This window comes from Condylura cristata, unplaced genomic scaffold (genome assembly GCF_000260355.1).
Source record: "Condylura cristata isolate star-nosed mole 26May11 unplaced genomic scaffold, ConCri1.0 scaffold00023, whole genome shotgun sequence".
NCBI lineage: Eukaryota > Metazoa > Chordata > Mammalia > Eulipotyphla > Talpidae > Condylura > Condylura cristata.
Genome location: NW_004567124.1, coordinates 14,003,745 through 14,027,114, shown reverse-complemented (window position 1 = coordinate 14,027,114; position 23,370 = coordinate 14,003,745). Strand labels below are relative to the sequence as shown.

At 35.3% G+C, this 23,370-nt stretch overlaps 1 protein-coding gene across 4 annotated transcripts in view; it reads right to left on the bottom strand.

Moving 5' to 3' along the window:
- The window catches only part of ZNF280D (zinc finger protein 280D), a 107,144-nt gene that overhangs the window by 82,861 nt on the left and 913 nt on the right, over positions 1 to 23,370 (bottom strand). For 2 of the 4 annotated variants that reach the window (XM_012728754.1, XM_012728755.1), the window contains exons 1-2: positions 5,268 to 5,303; positions 5,084 to 5,152 (exon numbers count right to left, since the gene is read on the bottom strand). The exons of 1 other annotated variant lie outside the window; for it this stretch is intronic. In XM_012728754.1, the coding sequence (XP_012584208.1) occupies positions 5,084 to 5,111 (28 nt within the window). In that variant the 5' untranslated portion in view covers positions 5,112 to 5,152; positions 5,268 to 5,303. Of the gene's footprint in view, positions 1 to 5,083; positions 5,153 to 5,267; positions 5,313 to 23,370 lie in introns of those variants that run through there. One more of the 4 variants, XM_012728752.1, reaches the window with a different exon arrangement.

Genomic DNA, 23,370 nt, shown 5'->3' with positions numbered 1-23,370 from the left:
CCTGTTCTGCTCCCCACTCTGTCTCTGGTGAAGCCTCTCATCGCCCCTGAGCCTCTGGCCTGTACCCCAGTTCTGTATGCACAAATAAATAAAATCTTTAAAAAAAAAAAAAGAATACAATATTTTTTTTAAATGATCATTTAATAAACACTTAAAGCATTTGGTGAGATTCAACACCCATTTATAATTAAAAAACCCTCAATAAATGGTAATAAAATAAATACACTTTAACATAATAAAAGCCTTTATGACATACCTACAGCAAACATCATACTCAATGATGAAAGTTTTCCCCTAAGCTCAGGAAAACAACAAAGATATCCATTTTCGTCACTAGTGTCCCAAAATAGTTTTGGAAGTCCTAGCCAGAACAATTAGGAAAGAGAAAGAAAATAAAAGGAATCCAAATTGGAAAAGAAAATATAGAAAATCCTAAAGACTCCACCAAAATATTAAAAAGTGAAAATCCTAGATTCTACCAATAAAAATAGAAAAAGTGAATATAGTAAAATGGTAGGGCATAAAATCAACGTAAAAAAATTGAATGCCTTTCTGTATGTAAGCAATCAGAAGAAAGAAAAATTAATAAAATACACAATCACATCAAAAAAGAGAAAGCACCTGAAAGCAAATGTTAACAAAAGGGGAAAGACCTATACACTGACCTGTGAGACACTGCTGAAAGAAACAGATGACACAAGAAAATGCAAAGATAGTCTATTTCCATGGATTAAAAAGAATAAACATTTTTAAACAGCCATACTATCTATAACAGTTTAGCTTCAATGCAATCCCTATCAAATACCAATGGCTTTTCAAGAAAATAGAACAAATCTAAAATTTGTATGGAACCACAAAAGACCCCAATTAATCAAGCAATCCTGAGGAGAAAAAAAGTAAATGGAAATATTAACTTAAATCTTATAGTGCAAGTATCAATTTATACTATAAAATATTACTTATCAAAACAGAATAGTACTAAAACAAAATCTGACATAGACCAATTGAACAAACTCAAAGTCCAGAAGTAAGTGAACACATGCACAAGCAGTCAGTCTACAACAAAAGAATCATAACCATAGAGTAGAAAAAGGAAAAAGTCCTCCAACAAAAAGTGCTGGGCAAAGTAGACAGTTATGCACAAGAAAAGAAACTAGATCACTACTTAATGCAATACATAGAAATTAACTTTAAAAATGGTATAACTTATCATTAAGACTTGAAACCATAAAAAACATAGAAAAGCAAGTGGGAGAAGATATTTTCTTATCGTATGTCTGACAAGGACTTAAAATACACACAAAAAAGAGAATTTAAACAGACTTTTTTCCAAAGATGATATACAGATGGCTAACAGGCACATGAAAAAATGTTCAACTTCACTTGGAATTGCAAACCAGAACTATTTTATTATATCATCTCATACATGTGAGAATGGTCTACATCAAAATAATACAAGATGGCATGGGTGTAGTAAAAAAAGAAACTCTTGTTCACTGCTGCTGGGAACATATTGGTATAATCACCACAGAAAATAGTATGGAGATTTCTTAAAACCTAAAAATAGTAATAACCATGTGATCCACCAATACTTTTCCCAGGTATTTTTCCAAAGAATATGAAAACACTAATTCAAAGAAATGTATGTACCCCTACATTGGCAGCAACATTATTCAGAATAGTTAAGACATGGAAACAGCCAAAGCCAATGCCTATTAATGGATGACTGTCTAAAGAAAGTGTGTTATACATACCAAATGATATCATTACCAAGCTATCTTTAGAAAGATAAAAGCTTGCCTTTTGTGACAACATGGAAGGAACTTGCAGTGATTATGCTAAGTGACAGAAGTCACAAATTGTGAAACATAATTACTGGCTGGTTTTTTTGTCTTTGGAATATAAGTATACAAAATAAACAAGTTAGCAAATCACAACAAAAGTAGTAACTCTTAGACTCAGTGAAAAGCAGTCATTGTCCCCACAGCCCCCACCCAAGAGGGGGATGGGGCAATGAGGTGAGAACCAGAGGAGTGGAAAAAATATAGAATGACAACCTGGTAGTGGAAATGCACTAGAATGTTGGTGAGTAGGTTAAGATGAGCATGCTTATATACACACAAAGGTAAAGATGTAGCCTCAAAATTTACTTAGTATGATTAATCTGTACAATTTTATTTAAAAAATGTGTGCCAAAAAATGCAAAGTAACACTTCAACAAAGATTAAGAGTTGAAATGACAGTATTTAGGTATATTCACAGTTCAATATATAATTTTAAATATTTTAAAGGCCCCAGTATAGCTGTCAAGGTATGATAAAAAAAAAAAAGTTACACCAAACACTATGAAATTTTAGAACAACAGAATTTAAGAGAATATCTCAGATCAGGAAGGGATGGGGGTGGAGGGAGAGGCAAGGAGGCAGGAAGAAACAGGTCTTAAATAAAAGATCAAAATAAGAACAGATGCTAGAAGACAGCAGAATAAATGTTTTTAAAATTCTTACCAAATTATTAATCTAGAATTCTAAACCCAGTCAAATACTGCATCAAGCATAAGTACAAAGGTCGGATTCATCACATAGAGCTACCTTCCACATATGTGTTTTCTTGGGATGCTTCTAAAACATCTATCAAAATACTAGACTTAATCAAGGAAAAGAAAGACATGATACAAAGCATGTATCACAAAACAGTTCTGGAACAATAGAAGTTCAATAGGCCTAGAGAACAACCAATCCAAAATAGATCAGAAAACAGAATTTTAGGAGGGATGTCTTTGAGACACTAAATAAAAAGTGATTTTAAAAAATGATATAGATTTAGATTACCTCACGTTTCACTGTGTAGAAAACTGAATTGAGAGTCTACTGAAGGACATGGGAAGATTTGACTATGGATTTTAATAAAAGTTAGTAAACAGGCCCTCTCTGGTGGCACAGCGGGTTAAAGCACAGCACTAAGAAGCTAAAGCCACTTCTGCATGAGTTCGATTCCTGCCTGCCCCGGAGGTGACCACATGGCGCGGCAGACCTCTCCTGACCTGCCCGCTGCTCCCCTCAGCAGTGTGCTTCATCGATCTGCCTGTTCTGCTCCCCACTCTGTCTCTGGTGGGGCCTCTCGCCGCCCCAAGCCTCTGGCCTGTACCCCAGTTCTGTATGTACAAATAAATAAATCTTTAAAAAGTTAGTAAACAAACATAAAAAGTATTATTGTTGGGAAAAACAAGAAAAAAATGAATAAAAGGCAGTGTGTCCCTCTATTGCTATTCTAATATTGCTATTTTAATATGCTATATAAAAGCATATTACTATGCATTAATGAAAAATATTTATTATGGTCATCATAATGAAAACATCAAATATGGACTTAACCAAAAATTGTAATAATCATATTAGGGACTACTTAAAGTGAAGCGATAGCTGTAAAAGAGCAAAAAATCCTCATCTAGCAAGATAAAACACTTGGAAAATGGTGAAAACTAATTGTTAATAAAACATATATATTTTTTTAAAAATTGCGGCTAAATCATTTAAAGCATTTTCAGGTTGCTTGACATTTTAAACTGTGTAAACAGATGCTTTAAATTGAGACTTGAAAGAAAAGAATAGGTGAAGGAAGAGAAATACTGAGGGCCTACACTAAACAGCAATGGCGATACACACAAGTGGTACTTAACTAGATATACAGAAGGGTTTAGGAGTAGGTGGAGACTCTACTAAAGAAAAAAAGCCTCCAGGATTGGAGTCAAACAGTATCATCTTTATTTTTTTTTTCCAGAAAAATTAGACGATAATACCTTTAAATCGTCACTGAAATAGTCATATCTGAAGGTAAATTTCTTATGTTAAAAGTAATGCCACATCTCCTTTTGGTATTAAAAAGCCTTAAAATATACAAATTAAAACAAAGGTTTAAGGATAGCACACACACAAAAAAATACCTTAACAGATTAGGTGCCATTGTTTTATTAAAAAAAAAAATCCTCATAAAAGTATATGATAACCATTTTGCTTCAATATTTAAAATTTTAGTAGTTGAACCTACCAAAAAACAACATGCTCTCATTTTCCCTAATGTCATGAACATTATGAACTGATCCTTTTTTCTTATAAATTATACTGTTTTACCAATTAAAGTTCAAGTCAAGTGATTAAAAATATTATATATCCAAGGTCAAACTGAACTTGTTAAGAGTATATCTTACACATTAGGCAAAGAGTAAAAGACACATAGTATATAGTAATCTATGAACTAGGAACTCAGGCAAATCAGGTAATTTTTAAAAAATAGGCAAACTCACTATATGCAGATAATAAAGGTACCACTCATTTCCAGTTAGTTTAAGTTATGGGCTAATCTGTGTTTCCCTCACTGCTAGTACCTCCAAATGACTGTATTTGGAGACAGGGTCATTAAAGAAGTAACTAAGCTAAAATGAGGTTTAATAGAGTGAGTGACATTCCAGTATGACTGCTGTCCTTATAGGAATAAGGACACAGACACTTGCAAGATGGGAAAACCATCTGAAGATAAAGTGGGCAGATAGCCATAGAGAAGTCAAAGGGAAAGGACTGGAGCAGATCCTCCTCTTTTGGCCCTAATGAGGAGTCCTGCCACCACTATGATCTTAGACTTTCAGCATTCAGAATCACCAAAAAAAAATAATAATTTTCCTTTGCTTAAATCACACAGTTTGTGGTGCTTTGCTAACACAGTATTAGCAAATTAATATTTTCAATAGGGTACTACCATTGTCAGTATATCCAGGTCCTGTTGAGAATAATTATTTCAAAAACACACAATAGCTTTATGAACTCTTAAAAATAATTTATTTTTTGTATATGTATAGAAGAAATATGACTATGTCTATCAAACTAACAAATGGCAGAGGAAAAATTCCCATTTCTACTTTATTCATTTTGTTAATTTGTATTATTTCTTTTTATGGAAAATTTGTTATTTTAACAATTTTAATATTTTTTGTCTTTAAGAAAATGTGCATATCACCTCACTTCCCTTCTCCTGAAGAAATTATCAGTACAAAAGCCACATATACTAGTATCATGGCAACAACACTTACTTTTTGGCTGAAAAGGGTTGTGGCCCATCAAGTTGCAGAGTTGACTTTCTTTAAATTGTCACCTAAGTACTGACACATGATATCAATCAATTTTATGAGTCACTTAAGTATTGCCAAATATTGAAACATGAAATTTGGGATCCAAAAATTCTTGGATCTAATTTTGATCTCCAAACTCACTCACCATATGACGCCAGACGAGGCAGCAGTTATACCTCAATTTTCCTTCCTATAAAATAAAGACATCTAGTTATTAGAATGGGTTTCATTACACTAATTGTGCACATATTTAATCTTTCTTCTTATAAAAAGCTCAATTTTTAAGTTTGATACATTTGATAAAATAAAACACACAGTACATAATTGTTCCTTTCCTAAATGAACCCAATTAAGTAAACTGTGAATGTATTAAACATTTGCCAACTTGAAGAAATCTGGAAAATTAAATTACAAATAAACTTTAAAAGTATCGTTTTGGGATATACAGCTGACTCTACACCAAGTTAAAGATCTTCTGTACAGCAAAAGAGATACTACACAAAACAAAGAGACACCCCACTGATTGGGAGAAAATATCTGCACACAATACTAATGACAAAGGACTGATGACAAGATATACAAAAAGCTGATGAAACTCGACAAAAATAAAGTGAACCTGGTAAAAAACGGGCAGAAGGGCTAAAAAGACACTTCTCCAAAGAGGAAATGCAGACAGACAACAGGCATATGAAAAAATGTTCAGCATCATTAGTTAAGGAAAATGCAAATTAAAACCACAATGAGATACCATTTCACACCAGTGAGAAGGGCACATCTTAAAAAAACTAGCAACAACATAAAGCACAGCACTAAGAAGCTTAAGCCACTTCAGCATGAGTTCGATCCCGCCTGTCCCAGAGGAAATCCACATGGCGCAGCAGACCTCTCCCTCCTGACCAGCCCGCTGCTCCCCTTAACAGTGTACTTTGTCAATCTGCCTGTTCTGCTCCCCACTCTGTCCCTGGTGAATCCTCTCACCCTCTGTATCTCTAGCCTGTACCCCAGTTCTGTATGAGTAAATAAATAAATCTTACCAATAACAATAAAAAAAAAAACTAGCAACAACAAATGTTGGTGAGGATCTGGAGAAAAACAATGCTCCTACACTTCTGGTGGGAATGCAAATTGGTACAACCACTATGGAAAGCTGTTTGGAGATTTCTAAAATTGCTAAAAATGGAGCTTCCATATGACCTAGCAATTCTACTCTTAGAAATCTACCCAGAGGACACAAAAACATGGCTCCAAAAGGACACCAGCACTCCACATTTATTGCTGCTCTATTTACAATAAGGAATATGTGGAATCAACCCAAATGCCCGAAAGTAGATGACTGAATTAAAAAGATGTGGTACATATACACAATGGAATATTACTCAGCAATCAAAAAGATAAACCCATGCCTTTTGCAGCAACATGGATGGAGCTGGAAGGGATTGTGCTTAATGAAATAAGCCAGAAAGAAAAAGAAAAATACTAGATGGTTTTACTCATAGCAGGAGTGGAAGGGTTGGGGATTGGGGGAGAGGGGTGGGCAGGTGGGGTCAGCAATTGTAATAAAGTAAAAACAAGGAACAACTATAAACCAGAGCCATTATAGGGTGGAAAGGGGAATGGGATCAAAATTGGGGTGAGAAAAATGCATGGAACTATGGGAAAAGGCACACAGGTGAACTGGTGGTGGGAAATCCACAGGGATTACAATTGAGATGAAAAAATGTAAAAAATGAAGGATGTAAAAATAAGTAAGAAAAAAATAAAGTATCCTCTTGTAAAAATGCGTGATCAGGCCCTCCCTGGTGGCGCAGCGGGTTAAAGCACAGCACTGAGAATCTGAAGCCACTTCCGCATGAGTTCGATTCCCGCCTGCCGCCTGCCCCGGAGGAGACCACATGGCGAGCCAGACCTCTCCTGACCCGCCCGCTGCTCCCCTCAGCAGTGTACTTCGTCAATCTGCCTGTTCTGCTCCCCACTCTGTCTCTGGTGAAGCCTCTCACCGTCCCTGAGCCTCTGGCCTGTACCCCAGTTCTGTATGAATAAATAAATAAATCTTTAAAAAAAAAAAAAATGCGTGATCACCTCACATACAATTTTAGTAAGTTTGAATGTTAAAGACTAAGTGGAATTACCCTTTTAACTGTTACCTATTTTTCACACTTAAAATCAAATTTTGAAATGACTTTGGTAAGAAAATACAAATTTAAATTATATTGTTCTATTCTTTTATCAACCAACTTAAAAGGCAAAGAAAATTAGATATAGTTCACCATAATTAAAAATTGCTCATTGTAGGGGCCCTCCCTGGTGGCACAATGGTTAGCAGCTGTCCCAGCACAAGTTAAATCCCCAGCCAAGGAAGTGACCCACATGGTGCAATAGACCTCTCCTGTCTAGCCTGCTGCTCTTCTCAGCAGTGTACTTCATCAATCTGCCTGTTCTGCTCCCCACTGTATCTCTGGTGAATCCTCTCACTGCTCCTGCACCTCTGTTCTGTACCCTAGTTCTGTATGGATAAATAAATAAGTCTTTAAAACAAAACAGGACCCTCCCTGGTGGCTCAGCATGTCAAAACACAGCACTAAAAAGCTAACGCCACTTCAGCATGAGTTCAATCCCCACTCTGGAGGTGACCCACATGGCATGCAGACATCTCCTGACCCATCTCCTGCTCCCCTCAGTAGTGTACTTAGTCGATCTGCCTGTTCTGCTCCCCACTCTGTCTCTGGTGAATCCTCTCATTGCCCTACACCTCTGGCCTGTACTCCAGTTCTACATGCATAAATAAATCTTAAAAAATAAAAACTACTCATTGTAATGTGCTCAATTCTAGGGATTAAAAAGATGAGTAAGTCATAGTTCTTGCCTTCAGAAATCTGTTATCTAATACATCTGTAGTTCTGGGGACTTAAAAGACAGATTAAGCCAACTTTCTGAGAATGACTAAAACTACAAAGATTGTGCTAAGACTTGAATGAACTGAGCCCACTGCAGATCTAAGAGAAAGTTGGCTGTTAGAAACACAATTGTGTTAGAGACACAATTTTGAAGTGGGAGGAGGTAAGAGGAGAAAGGGCGAAGTAATACAGTTCTAAGCTTCCATTTTTTTATTATGAAAACAATAAAATCTTGAGGTTATGTTCATTTGGGGGGAAAATGAGCAGGCAAAAAAATAAAGGAAAAAAAGGGCAAGGAGAAAGAGTTGGAATCAGTCTTGAAACAAATGTCCAACAAAAGAGATCAAAACTAGAAGGAGGAAAGTGCTGAACCTGAAGGAGTGCCCTACTTATATGCAAAATCAATACTAAAGAAATAAAAGCCAGTTTCTCCTGTTTACTTCCTAACATAAAAGGAGAAAAATTCATTCTGAGATAGGTAATCGAAGAATTACTAATTATCTAAAGTTAGGAGAAATCCAGAGTGGTTCCTCAAAGTCTGAAAGGGATCAGAAAATATGCCACTATGACATAGGATTTGTGTTCAAGACAATTACAAACAGAAAACCCAGAAAGAACCCTGTTATGAAGATCTTCCTTCCTGTCCAGTACCAAGGAGAAAAACTACCATTATTATTGGAGCCAAAATCAGCACCAAGATGGATCTACACAAACCTTAATAAAATAACCCTTATCTTCCACTACTTTCCTCCATACACTTAACTTTCCTCAATTTACATTTATAAAGATCCAAACTCCCTTTCACTTGTATTACCACTTCACAAATTTAACACCCTTTCGTAAGTCTGTATCTAATCACCTCTTGAAGACTTCATTTTTTTTTCCCCTACACCTCCATGGACATAAATTTTAATACTAATATTAAATAAAATGTGTATATTTGGCCCTCCCTGGTGGTACAGCAGGTTAAGATGCATCACTGGACGCTAGCCACAGCCGTTTCAGTGCCAGTTAGATCACTCACATGGTACAACAGACCTCTCCTGTCTCAACCGCTGCTCCCCTCCGCAGTTTACTTCATCAGTCTGCCTTCTGCTTCCCACTCTGTCTCTGGTAACTCCTCTCACCGCCCCTGCTTCTCTGGCCCCATACCCTAGTTCTGTATGCATAAATAAATCTTTTTTTTTTAAGTGTATATGTGTTCTCCCATTAATTTGTCTTTCCCTTTTAAGCTGCAGGTCCCAGGCATTTAACCTGAGATAAGAAACAAAAAAGACTTTTACCTCTCTCCTATAGATCAAATAATTCTCTAAGTTAGGAAGCTCATCTGGGTTATCTAAAGACAATAAAAATACTGAAGACTATTAAAAATAACATATTTATGGGCCCTCCCCAGTGGCGCAGCGAGTTAAAGCACAGCATTAAGAAGCTAAAGCCACTTCCGCATGAGTTCGATTCCTGCCTGTCCCGGAGGCGACCACATGGCGTGGCAGACCTCTCCTGACCCCCCTGCTGCTCCCCTCAGTAGTGTACTTCACCATCTGCCTGTTCTGCTCCCCGCTCTGTCCCTGGTGAATCCTATCACCCTCCACATCTCTGGCCTGTACCCCAGTTCTGTATAAATAAATAAATAAATCTTAAAAAAACAACAACATATTTACTCATTTTTCTAATATAAGATGCAATCTTCAATGCTGCATAGGATGTGAAAAAGATCCCAAGAAGCTATTTAATAGGACTATGATAAATTATCACAAAATATATAACAAAAGCAATTTAATGCAATTTAATAAGATTATCACAAAAAAAAATGGATATGGTAGCGACAGTAATAAAAATCAAGAATACTACAGCAGAAGTTCTTGATAAGGTATTGGAAGAACCACAGAAATAATGTTCAAAACTTTGAGCATACTTGTACATTTCCTTGGGACAAATTCTCAGAAGTTTATTTTTTTAATTTTTTATGTAATGTCCTTACATTATTGTGCATTTTATATAACATTTGATTTCTCCCATCAGGTGTCGTTCCCAAAAATCTCCCACTACCACATCACCTATATGACCATAGTCCCTTGTGTTCTTCCCTTGCTTATATGCCTCTGATCTGTTCTCCCTGCAAGTTTTGTCTTTTCTTTTCGACCTTTTGTTCAGTTTCCCTATGCTCCTCCTATGGGTGCAAGCCATTTCTTATTTTCCTTCTGACTTATTTCAATGAGTATAATCCAGTGTAGCTCCATCCATGATGCTGTGAATGACATGAGGGTTTTTGATGGCTGAATAATACTCCACTGTGTATATATAGTGCATCTTGATCCATTAATCTGTTTTGAGACATTTAAGTCATTCCCATATCTTAGCTATTGTAAATATTGTTCTAACAAACATAGGAGTGCTTTTAAATTAATGTTTCATCTCCTTGAGGAAGATTCCTAGGAGCAGAATCACTGGATCATATGGTAGATCCATTTTTAGTAATTAAGTTCTCAAAAGGCTGAGTTGATAAGTTTTGGAATTTAAAGGGGAAAAAAAGTACCACATCATGCTAAAAATTTTCTACCATGGAAATAACAAACACTATCCCTTAAGAAAAAGATGTTTTCATTTATTTGTTTTTTTAAAAAATAAAACATGTTCACTGCGAATAATTCAAGTATACAGAAATATATGAATTAAAACAGTATGAATCTTTATATCTTCTCCTATCCTATCCCCAATCTTGCTCATTAGAGCTTATCATGTGATGCTATAAATAAAATTAATAATTGAAAACGATAGGATTATGACTGAGGGATAAAAAGGGCATTCTACTGCTTTCTATGTCTTAACAAAGTACAGTATTTATAGTAATGTTTTGGCTAAGTCTACAGCAAGTGTTAAATTTGTAGATGAGTAACCTGTATAACACATGTTCAATAAAAAACTGAGTCTCAACAGAATTCAATTTAGAATGGCAAAATCTAGCATAAAATAAATGTATTTGTCTCCCCAAAATTTTATAAAAACATAAATTGAAGATAATACTACTTATCAGTTTTGGTTATTAGAGATTCAATGAATCAGAGCTTTTACCTAAAAAGTGTATTTATGAAGGATGTATTATGTGCTGGAAATTATCCTATTATCCCAGGCAAGAATACAGTGATAGCCAAAAATTAGCACACAAGTCTTATACTTATGAAGCTTACAGTTTAGAAACACACTCAAGCAGAGATGTAAAATGACAAATGCTATGAAGGACCCAGAATTTTAAAACTCACAGGTTAAGGAAAGTAGGTCTAGCTCGCATAATCAAAACTGCCTTCTCTAAGAAAGTCATGATGGTTGTATGAAGAATGGTTGGCATTAACAAGGCAAAGAAGAGCAAATAGTCCAAGCAAAAGGAACAGCATTGGCAAGATCAACAAATCTAAGGAATTGAAAAGAAACCAATAGAACTGGAAAAAAAGCAGCAAGGGGGTGGGTATATGTTAGGAGGTAACACAAGAATCAAACAATGAAGCAACTTGAAGACTTGGTTAAGTTCTGTATTCATCCTAAGTAAGGCATATGCAAATTTTAAACAAAAGTTTATGATCAAATTTGTAACACAAGTCAAAATAATAGAATTTATGTTTAAAAATCAAAGATATGGTAGTCTTTAATTGTGTCCTAATTGAGCTCCCCTTAAATTGAGAGCACTATAGCTCTTTCCATTATTGGCTAACAGAAAACCCAATTCAAACCAGCTTATGTAAAAAGGAATTTATTGGTTCATTTATAGAAAAAGTACATGTGCAATTCCAAAAATTTCATGTGAACCCTGTTTTTATCCATCCCATGGCTTCACTTCCTCTCTGGTAATTCTATCCTCAGAAAGGGCCTCTCACTGGGAATGACTGTAGTAGCTCCAATTTAACACCTTCTTGTGTCAAATCCAGAACAATAATAAGAGGACCAGCTCAGATTGGAGATAAATGAGTTGGCTAAAGTCATAAGCACTATGCTAAGGAATGATGTAATAGGTTTAATACTACCAAATGTTCCCCTTCCACCACAGGTAGAGATCCAATAAATTTATATAAGATGAAAACTGAAGGAAAGTACAGTTCTTCAAAGAAAAATGAACACATCTGTCACCAAAGTAAGGGTGAACTGATGTTGGGCATCAAACTAGTAATGTCCCACCCTCCCTGGTGGCACAGTGGTTAAAGCTGGTCATAGCTTACGTGCGAGTTCGATCCCCACCCAGGAGGTGATCCACATGGCACTGCAGACCTCTCCTCTCTCTCCCGCTGCTCCCCTCAAGATTGTAATTCGTCAATCTGCCCGTTCTACTTCCCACTCTTGACTTGGATGAATCCTTTCACCACCCCTGCATCTCTAGCCTGTACCCCAGTTCTGTATGCATAAATAAATTTTAAAAAATGAAATGAAAAAACCAGCATGTGTCCACTATAAGGGATTTCCACCATGAGGAATTTAAAACGAGCTTTGTGTAGGTCAAAGGAATAAAGATATTGAATCTAGAAAACATGAAACTATGGGGCAAGGGTATAAAAATAAAAGCTGTTCACCGATAAAATTTAAAGTTTTTGATGAGTAAGAAGGAAAGAGGGTAATTTGGTTTTGTGGCTCAAAAGGCAATAATAAAATTAACAATTTTAGTAATATTTACTTTTTATGAATAAATTAGAGAATTTCATTCCTAGTGTTGAACTAAAGCACAACTACTTAATTCATTCTATATTATTACAAATTATCATAAATTATTAAAAGTTGTTATTATTTATAATAACCATTAGATAATATTAATAAAAATGTATAATCATGTTGCTTAACCCTCTACAAACTCTATGACAATACTGTGGAAATTAAATTGTAATGCTAAATACCTTGCCCACAAGTTCAAAGGCCACAGATTTCAGTCACATACAACTTACCTCCAATTAAAAACGAAATTACAGGGAGATTTCACCTCAATATAAGAATAAAACAATTAGCAGTTAAAATGTCAAGAAATGACATGAACTCTTGTTATGACAAATCACCAATGAAAATTCATGTTTTTGAAAATGATCGCTTTCATGATTCCTAAGGATTCTTCCAATTCTATTGTAAACATATCCAATTAGTAAAAGTATATAAATAATTGCCTTGGACAGAAAGAAAATGTGGATTTCGTTTTATTTCGGCTAAAAACAAAACAGTTTAGCTTAGAATGTTAAATGATGAAACTTCATTTTGGATTTATGAACAAAATATTTTGGTAATCAATACACATCAAAATATTTTCTAGAAACTTCCAAATATGTTGTAATTAATGAATCAGTTGTGTTGACACTTGAGTGCTTTCAAAATGAACAAATAGTTGGTAATTTATAAAAAGCAATATAAAGACAAATAGTTGGTAACTTATAAAAAGCAATATAAATTCATTTAATAAAGCTATTTTGAAGGTTTAACTCAAAACTCCTTGTGATACCAAGATCTATGTCAGATACTGATTCAGAGAAAATAATTCAAATAGCAAATTTGGGGGTAAGTCAACTTTTTAGAATTACAGTATACGTAGTATTAATAAGTATGTAAGGACTGAAGCCCGCGCTTCAGTAGACTGATATCTTAGATCTACAAATCAATCTAAATCAGCAGTCATTAAAATTATATAAAAAGAGCCCTTTTCACAACAGGCTGTAAGTACCACCCTCCTCTTCATCCAAGTAAAATACCCTGCTGATCAAGATCAAAACACCCTATAGATCAAGGATGTGCTCTAGTTATCATCACCCACTTCATCAGTCACAACTGAGCTAAGCAGCAGGGAAGCTACTGCCTTTTCTATCACACAGTATCCTGCTTAAGATAGCCATCTGAGGATCTCAGTAACTCCCCCCTCACCACTGCCAAATCAAATTTACCCACTTCTTTTCATTTTCCCTATCCTACATCTGTTTAACCCAATTTCTCAAAAAATTCTTCCTTGTAATTTTCTGTACACCAATAGTCTGGTTCTCTACTTGCCTCTTCCTCTTCAGGTCTTCAGAGACTTTATATTCTTTTCCTCCTTAAGTAGTGTAAATTCAGGTTTTCCACAAAATTTGGAACTCAGTCCTAAACAAAGTGTTCCCTAAGAGGCAGATCCAATAATGCTAGCTTTCAGTTCTTGGCAGTAACCTATAAAATCAACAATTAGGCCCTCCCTGGTGGCGCAGCGGGTTAAAGCACAGCACTGAGAAGCTAAAGCCACTTCCGCATGAGTTCGAGCATGAGTTCGATTCCCACCTGCCCGGGAGGAGATCCACTCCTCTCCTGACCCGCCCGCTGCTCCCCTCAGCAGTGTACTTCGTTGATCTGCCTGTTCTGCGCCCCACTCTGTCTCTGGTGAAGCCTTTCACCCTCCGCATCTCTGGCCTGTATCCCAGTTCTGTACGAATAAATAAATAAATCTTTATTAAAAAATCAACAATTAATAATCTGTAACCCTGATTTCTCAACGTGTCTTGATCTGTTTCACTGTTGGAAATTGCTATTTGGATCCTTAAACTATTCCTCAAAAATTAGTTCTACAGACTTAGTCATAATAGCCAAAATGTTTATCAACTGACAAAAGTAATGATATACCATGTGATGATATATCACAAATGCAGTATTGTTCAACAAATTTTTAAAAATTAAGTACTGATACATGTTTTATAACATGTATCAGAATTTTGACAGTACCATGCTATGTAAAGCATACACAATGTATAATTCCTTTTATGTCAAATGTCTAGATAGGAGAATCCAGAGACAAAAACTTGATGGGTGGTTTCCAAAGGCTAAGGGAAAGAGGAAATGTGAGAAACTGCTTAATGGGAAAACTTCCTTTTGAGGAGCTAAAAATATTATGGGATTAACTAGTGCTGATGATTGGAAAACACTGTGAATACACCAAATAGTTAAAATATGTGAATCTTACCTCAGTTTACGAAAATTTCTTCTACCTCTTCACATCTTTTTCTACTAATGAAACTCATCCTTCTGACTTGAATCCTTGCAGTTTTTTTTTTCAATGTCTCCTTCTTTTACTTGTAATGTCTAATCAGCTGTCCAATCTTATAATCAATTCCCACAACCACTCATGCCTTTTCACTGGTAAATACTTGATCAGTCCCTTTGAACCTCAAATTTATAGTAATAGTTTCACTTAATAAGATCCACTTTTATAATCATTTTCTCAGCATCCAGATCTATATGCTTTCATCTACTCAATATAAAATCACCAAACTACAATTTTCTAAAATAATGTTTTCATTGTGTTATCAATTCTAAACTTATTAAACTCTCCATCAACCCAGGCAGAGCTGGGTTTCCTAGTACAATGAAGTGCAAAATAGCATATTACTCTTAAGAGCCAATATATCCACTGGTAGGTGATACTGTCAGGCTGCATAGCTAGTTCTGAACTATGTAGCCTATAGAGATAAAAATATGTAATCCTGACACACAAAGGCTGATGCTAAAGTGAAGGAAGACTAAGAAATCAAAACCTGTAAAACAAATATAGTGTATCTGATAAGCCAGAGTAAGTATTAATGAAATGAACTTTCTGAGACAAAGGATTGTCTGATGGATTGCGGATCTAAATGAACATCTCAAAATAATATTTGTTTTGAGGATGAAATACGGTATAATTGTGAACATACTTTACAATCACTAAAAAACTCTAATAAATGAGTTTAGAAAGGTGTTATAACTTATTAAATAAACACTAACAATGTAGTATAAAAAATGAAGTGCCAACTTTACTTGCATTTTTCTAGTCAATAAAGGTAGGAGATCTATTACTTGTATTCCCCTTAATGAACTTAATAGTCACTTCAGTGTTGTATTTTGTTTCTTTCTACAAGCAGTTAGCAACCCTGATTAGTTGAAAGTCAAATAATCTCTTAAACCTTGCATAGGAAAAGCAGAGTGAGTGAATAAGTGAAAAAGGAGACAAAGATTAGGATATATCTAAAAACCTCCAAACCCCTCAACACTCTAGGTATTACTTCTTAGACTTGACAAAGACAGCAAATACCCACCCACAAATGAACAAACAGCATATTCTACAGTTAAGCTTAAAAGCAATTAACAAGTTTATTCAGAGTAATGATCTTTGCTTTGGTTACTAGTTATGTACAAAAAAAAAATATCAACTGAGAGGCAGCTTCAATGCTGAAAAAAATCCCAAACCTGACAAAAATAAAAGTATATGGTTGATTAATACCTAAGGATGAAATTCATCATCAACCCATAACCAGAGGAATTTTAGAAACACATACTAAAATTACTATCATCATCCCACTGCATATATTTCCATGAAAAATATATTTTCAAAACAAAAAACTTAGAAGTGGTATTTTCACATTTTTGCAAGTTATCATTAATGTGTATCTTACTAAAAGAATTGTATTCTCTCCTTTGCTTCTACATTCAGATTGTACTATATAATTCTGTTGAAGTGAGGGGGAATATCCACCTTCACAAAATGGGAGGTAAGCGAAAGACTGAAGAACCCTTGTAAGTATCTCAGATTCCCAGAATATACTTCAATAACTGCTACAGTAGATAAACACAAGTCAAAGCGTTTATTTAAAGGCTAACTATACTGACTTCAAAAATTTTGTATATATCACAATCCAAGGAATGACAATAATTTTAAAATGATATGGAATAGTCAAGTGATGAGCACAATTATAACAAAAAGTATTTATTAGGCAGTTATAATGTGCAAAGCATTGCATTTCAACAGATCAAGAAGCAAAACATGTATCATTTCAAAAGTCCTATTGAGTTCATCATGGTGTAGAAAACCAGGAAAGCAAAAATATTTTTAATAAAAAACAAAACAAAAAATTTTTGGTTTAACCCACTTCATCACAAAGCCTAAATATATCCTGACCCTAAGAATCCAGTCAACCACTTTTTACTATGAAGGATCTCTTGAGGTAGAGGTTGGAAGGTAGGGAAGAAAAAAAGAGTAACAACAAAACAATTTAAAAGAAAAACCTCAAATAATAACTTTTTAAGTATTACTTACATTCATTAAAGATGTAGTACAAAAGATTAAATATCCTATCATAGTAGTTTAGTAGTAGATGCAAGGTGAAGCTCCATGTCTAACTGTCCAAATTAACCTGTAACCTTCAACAGTCTATCAGAGTCCACTAGATCAATTTTAGTTTATGTAAAGAGTGGCATTTTGTGACTTTCGTTGTTTCCTAGGGATTTTTAAATTTTAGGAGAACTTACTTACTATTTTAAAACAGAATAAAACTCATTCTAATTTACAACTATGTGAGTCCATGGAATCATATTATAAGTCTAAGATCCCCAGTACAGGATTAGAGCAATTTGACTTCTTCTGTATCTTGAAATATTTTGCTAATTCCATCATTGAGGTATTATTTTAGCATTGTGCTCATCAACTAATACCCACTGTGCTTTAAAAAATAAAAGCAATGATTCCAAGGACTAGAAAGTTAACTAAATCAGCACTAATGTATCACCCTCTACATTAATCTTTTCAATTTTATTCTGCATACAATATTGCATCAATTTTCATAAAAGAAAGACTGAGATATCTTTGTTGCCAATTCCAGGGAGGAAAAACTTACAGTCTACCCTTTCAGAGTACAGTAGCTGGGGGGGGGGGCTTATGAATAACAAAATATAGATTAAGAAGAAAAAGCAACAAGAGAGTTCATAGAAAAATAAAACTAAAAAAAAAAGCAGTTAGATTCAGGTTCTTATATTCCATTTTAGTAAAGAATAAATAATAAATAGAAACATGAAAACGAAGAGTTATTTAGTAAAGTTTACTTTTGCAAACTCATTGCAATGTCAAGTCAATCTCCAGTGAGTAGAGCCACTCTTCTTTTTCATGGTAAAAGAGTAAACACCTTCACTAAGAGAAATCTATGCCATGCTTTTAGGAAGATAAGGGAAAGCCTAAAAATCTCTTCCTTTATCTGTTGATTCTGTTACCGTCTCAAAATAACTTATGTCAAAGTGGCAAAAACTTACATGAGTATTTACATGAGGGTAGCTTACGCTGATCCTCTCATCTGCATTGAAAACAATTAAGAAAATAGAACTTCTAATGCCCTGCTGGTAATGGAAAAGACATATGACAAAGGTGTTTCATAATTATTAAATGAATTAGAAGATGAAAAGATAGAAAGCACTTTAGCCTCTAATGATAACTGCAACTGACCATAAAAGGAGAATCTCAGGCCCTCCCTGGTGGCGCAGCGGGTTAAAGCGCAGCACTGAGAATCTGAAGCCACTTCCGCATGAGTTCGATTCCCGCCTGCCGCCTTCCCCGGAGGAGACCACATGGCGAGCCAGACCTCTCCTGGCCCGCCCGCTGCTTCCCTTAGCAGTGTACTTCGTCAATCTGCCTGTTCTGCTCCCCACTCTGTCTCTGGTGAAGCCTCTCACCGCCCCTGAGCCTCTGGCCTGTACCCCAGTTCTGTATAAATAAATAAATAAATCTTTAAAAAAAAAAAAAAAGGAGAATCTCAGACCGCATTTTCAGATGACATAAACTACATAAATTTTCTAACAATCAACAATCAATGAGTGAGCAATATACCCTAAAAAATAAAAGGAAATATATTCTCATTCATCAGGAAGAACATCATGCAATATTTTCACAAGAATACAGACATGCTGTTCTGCCAAAAGGACATGTGACACATCCTCATTCTTTAATTCCAAAATTTACTTGATATAATTCATAAAAGGTGTTGAATGCGGTGTATACAAAGGTGACTGAAAGGAAACATGATGTAGAAATGTTGCATTAAACATTATTCTAAAGTAGTTGTCTACAAATCTAAAATTGATGATGAAATATCTGGCAATTATCAAGCCAAGAAGATGGCTGTTCTCCCTTTCACAAAATTATAAGCCACTGAAAGTTTAAAAAAATAAATTCTTCAAATATTAAATTTGATGGTGCATGTGCAAAAAAGACCCAAAGGAAGTAATAAGCTAAAATCTATTAAGGAAATATCTGAAATCTCCAATTCAGTATTTACAAAATGAACACATTCCACGTTTACATTATGACAGTTGATGAGTAGTTTGTTATATTCATATGATATTGCCCATTTGAAGAATATATACTTTCAAAACCTGGAAAATATAAAATAAAAATCTGGACAACGTGTGCCACAGGAATATCATAAACTTGGAAGATGCAGATCTGCAGAGATTCATAAAAAGGGTGAGAATAGAACCACGAGTATCAGAAGAAATATAAAACTTACATGAGTATTTAAAAATTTATCCAAAAGGCTGGTTATAACAATTCTTTTTATATATTTAGAAATGACTGAGCATCCACCGTGAAATATTTCTTAGATATAGCTTAGTGGCCAGCAAGAAATTTTCCTTAGTTGACAGTACTGGGAAGAACTGAAATATAAATTTTCACATGTGGAAAGCAAACGTCAACTGCACATAATTTGGATTTCAAACTTTTGTTACAAAAATTAGTTACTCTTCTCAATTTAATGCATTCTCAAGCATCAATAAATTTTAGAAACCCTGCATAAATTAACCTAAAGAGAGTTCCATTATATAAAAACTGAACAAGTGTTACTCACTAAGGTCCAACCTTTACTTGCAAAACAAATGACTTAAAGATGATGGTCTATGTTTCACATTAGTACTCAGAGGATGCTTTCATTGTATAAGGAAAGTTTCAGTTACAAAACTGTAAATTACTCAAAAGTGTATTTTCCAGACATCTAAGTAAAGAAATTGCAGGAACTAGGAAGAGAAATCTGATCTTACCTTCTAAACACTATGTTCTTCACACAGGTCCCACAATGAGGAGAATTAAAAAAGTGTATATTTCTTGTACAGATACAAAAAAAGTAAAAACACAAAAAAGCCTTAAAAATGTACTACAATTATTTTATTTGCCAAAAACATGTGTTGCTGCATATTTACTTCAGGGATGATAAATATGTGTTTTTGAAGTTTTTTCTAGGTATATGTAGAGATTTATGTTTTAAAAATCTCTGATAAACTAAAAAGAAAATCCTCTAACAAGTTATTTTACATTATACCTTCATTTTCCTGTAAATTGTACAAAATGAATTAAATTATATAGTTAGAAAAAACGATTTAAAATGTAAACAAAAAATATTTCCCTTCCACCTACATGCTACATAGCAATACAATTTGTTATGGTATACTGAGAATTAAAAGAGTCCTTAAAAGATAACTGGGGGCCCTCCCTGGTGGCACAGCGAGCCGAGCTGGTTAAAGCACAGCACTAAGAAGCGAAAGCCACTTCCTCATGAGTTCGATTCCTGCCTGCCCCGGAGGAGATCCACACTGCGAGGTAGACCTCTCCTGACCCGCCCGCTGCTCCCCTCAGCAGTACTTCGTAGATCTGACTGTTCTGCACCCCACTCTGTCTCTGGTGAGGCCTCTCGCCGCCCCTGAGCCTCTGGCCTGTTCCCCAGTTCTGTATGCACAAATAAATAAATCTTTAAAAAATAATAATAATAATTGGCTTGCAGAAAAAATATAGTGGTTGCCAAAGAGAACAGGCTAAAGGAAGACAGGTAAAGGGAAGAAAGGGACCAGGTCAATGACATGGGAATAATGTTGGGAGGGTGAGTAGTGACTCATCAAATACACCATAAAATGTAACCTATGTTATGTCATGAAATGTATATATATGGATATGTAAATAACTGACAAAAAATTGTCTTTAAAACAATAGTCAGAAAATCAAAAATTTGTGTTCTCTGAAGCAGGTAAACTATTCAGAATTACATATTTAACTGGCAAATGTCACACTTCTCATCTTTCAAAAAGTAATTTGAAACAAAAAAAGTCATCAATAATCTCTAATTTCCTGTTACCTAAAACTAAAGTTTATTTTCTACTTACAAAAATTGCTATCCCCTGTCCAATTGATATGGGGGGGGAAATTTTGGTGCAGTTGTAATGTTCTCTTGAGTAACAAATGTAATTATCTCTTCCTTTCCTTTGTCCTCCCCACCCTCACTAAAAAATTATAATGACCTGTAGTAAAATATGGGGCTACAGAAGCAGGACTGTACTAGAGAGCCTATCTGGAAAGAGTGGGTTGAAATGGAGAGACAAGATTTGTAGTTCTTCAATATCAAACCACTTCAAAATGTTTCTATTTATCATAGTTCACTATGGCTACAGGAGCCCCAAGAAAACTTTCAAAGAAGGCAGTATCTTTCTGATACTAGAGAAGTGTCTCCAACCATATGGATATCAAATTACCTCAAATAAACATACCAAATACTAATGCCAAAATAGCATCCTATAACATATTTGCTAATTGCAAAGAAAACAGTTACAGTTAAATGGAGTCTGTCACCAACTTATTCAAGATACCAAGTTCAGGATTACTAATAAACTAACTTTATTTTACTTGTTTTCTGATATAATGTGAAGAACACTGCATGACTTATGAAATATTCTTGTCAAAAATACTAAGCCTGATCTACTCAAGCCTTCAGGCCTAATTTTCTTTATAGAATACAGGAAATAATGGGTTATCACTTAAAACCCACAAGAAGTAAACTACAGAATGTGGGTTATTCTACAAGGATATTAGGCTGGTCTTGTCATAAAAGTAAAGTGAGGGACATAAACTAATTAAAAGAAACACAAGCAAATGTAATTCATGATTGGTCCCTGGATTCCAATGAATGAATAAATAAATAAATAAATGACTAAAACATACATTTGGGGGACAACAAGAAAATATGAATATTTATTTCAAACATACATTAAATAGCAGGGCTTATTCTTACATTTCTTAAATGTGATTATAGTATGTGGTCACGCAGAATGTAAATCTTATGAGATACAATCTGATACACAAGCAATATTTAGGTATAAACCATCATGCAACCTGCAAGGGCTTTGAAAATGTTCAGCAAAACACAATGAAATAATTGGATAAAGCAAAGGCAGCAGAATAGTAACAACTGTTAAAACTGGTGGTTTGGTTTGTGTATTCAATGGGCAATTCTGGCACTGGCAAACGCAACACTCCTGCCCTCCTCTGACTATGCAGGTACCTCTCTTTTGCTTTCTTTTTCCTAATCTGTTAGTTGAAAATTTAAAAAAAAAAAATTGCTTTTAAAGGGGAGAAGGAGCTTCTAAATATATTTGGTAAAAAAATAACATGTTTAGGGCCCTCCCTGGTGGCGCAGCGGGTTTAAAGCACAGCACAAAGAAGCTTAAGCCACTTCCGCATGAGTTCGATTCCCGCCTGCCCCGGAGGTGACCACATGGCGCGGCAGACCTCTCCTGACCCGCCCGCTGCTCCCCTCAGCAGTGTACTTTGTCGATCTGCCTGTTCTGTACCCCACTCTGTCTCTGGTGAATCCTCTCACCCTCTGCATCTCTGGCCTGTACCCCAGTTCAGTACGAATAAATAAATAAATCTTTAAAAAATAAATAAAAAATAACATGTTTACTTAAAAAGTTGGCAAGGTGAAAAATGAACTCAAAAGCAAATGCGCAAAGGAAGGAGCAAATCAAATGTAAGGGAATGTATTTCTTAATTATTTTTAGATGTGCTTCTGCTTATTCTCCTCAGCTTATTCTCTCTCTCTCTCTCTCTCAAACACACACACACACACACACACACACAAATGAGCTGGGCAGTGAAAGAGGAATCTAGTCATAAGCTCTTCTAGTAGACACGTGACCCCAGGAAAGCCCTCTCCCTGAGGCTGTTTCCTCACCTATGAAACCGTTCTATAAACATAGACGATTGCAAAAAGGGTTATAGCATGTACAAATCAGGGCTATTGGATGTTAAAAGACCAAGAGGACACAATCCTCACTTAATTCTCTCAGCAAACCGGCTGGAGTTGGCAAAGAAACTCCCCAAAAACAGGACACCTCACAAATGCTGGGGGTTTTGTACTTTAAAACTCTTCCTAAGTTTCAATTTTATGTACAATGGCCCAAATAACGCTTAGTCCAAACCTGAAAACCATAAACATTAAGTTCACAGAATTTTTAAAAAACTAACAAATCTTTGCACTCAAAGCGGTTCCCTCAGACGAAGATCTCCCGAGCTTCAAGCGGGGTCACTTTGACGTTTCCCCTCAAGGCAGATTCTCCTAGAAAGCGTTAAAAACTTAGGTAAGTTGGGAGAAACTCCTTCCATCTCTAGGGCTGTGCAAAACCTCACAGTTGGATTCCTCTTTCTGCCTCATTAAGTGAAGCCTAAAATCTCGGTTAGAGAACGGCATTCAACTCTACGTTTCTCCTCAGGGCCCTTGTGGAGAATGTAAGTGTTGCTGCATATTTACTTCAGGGATG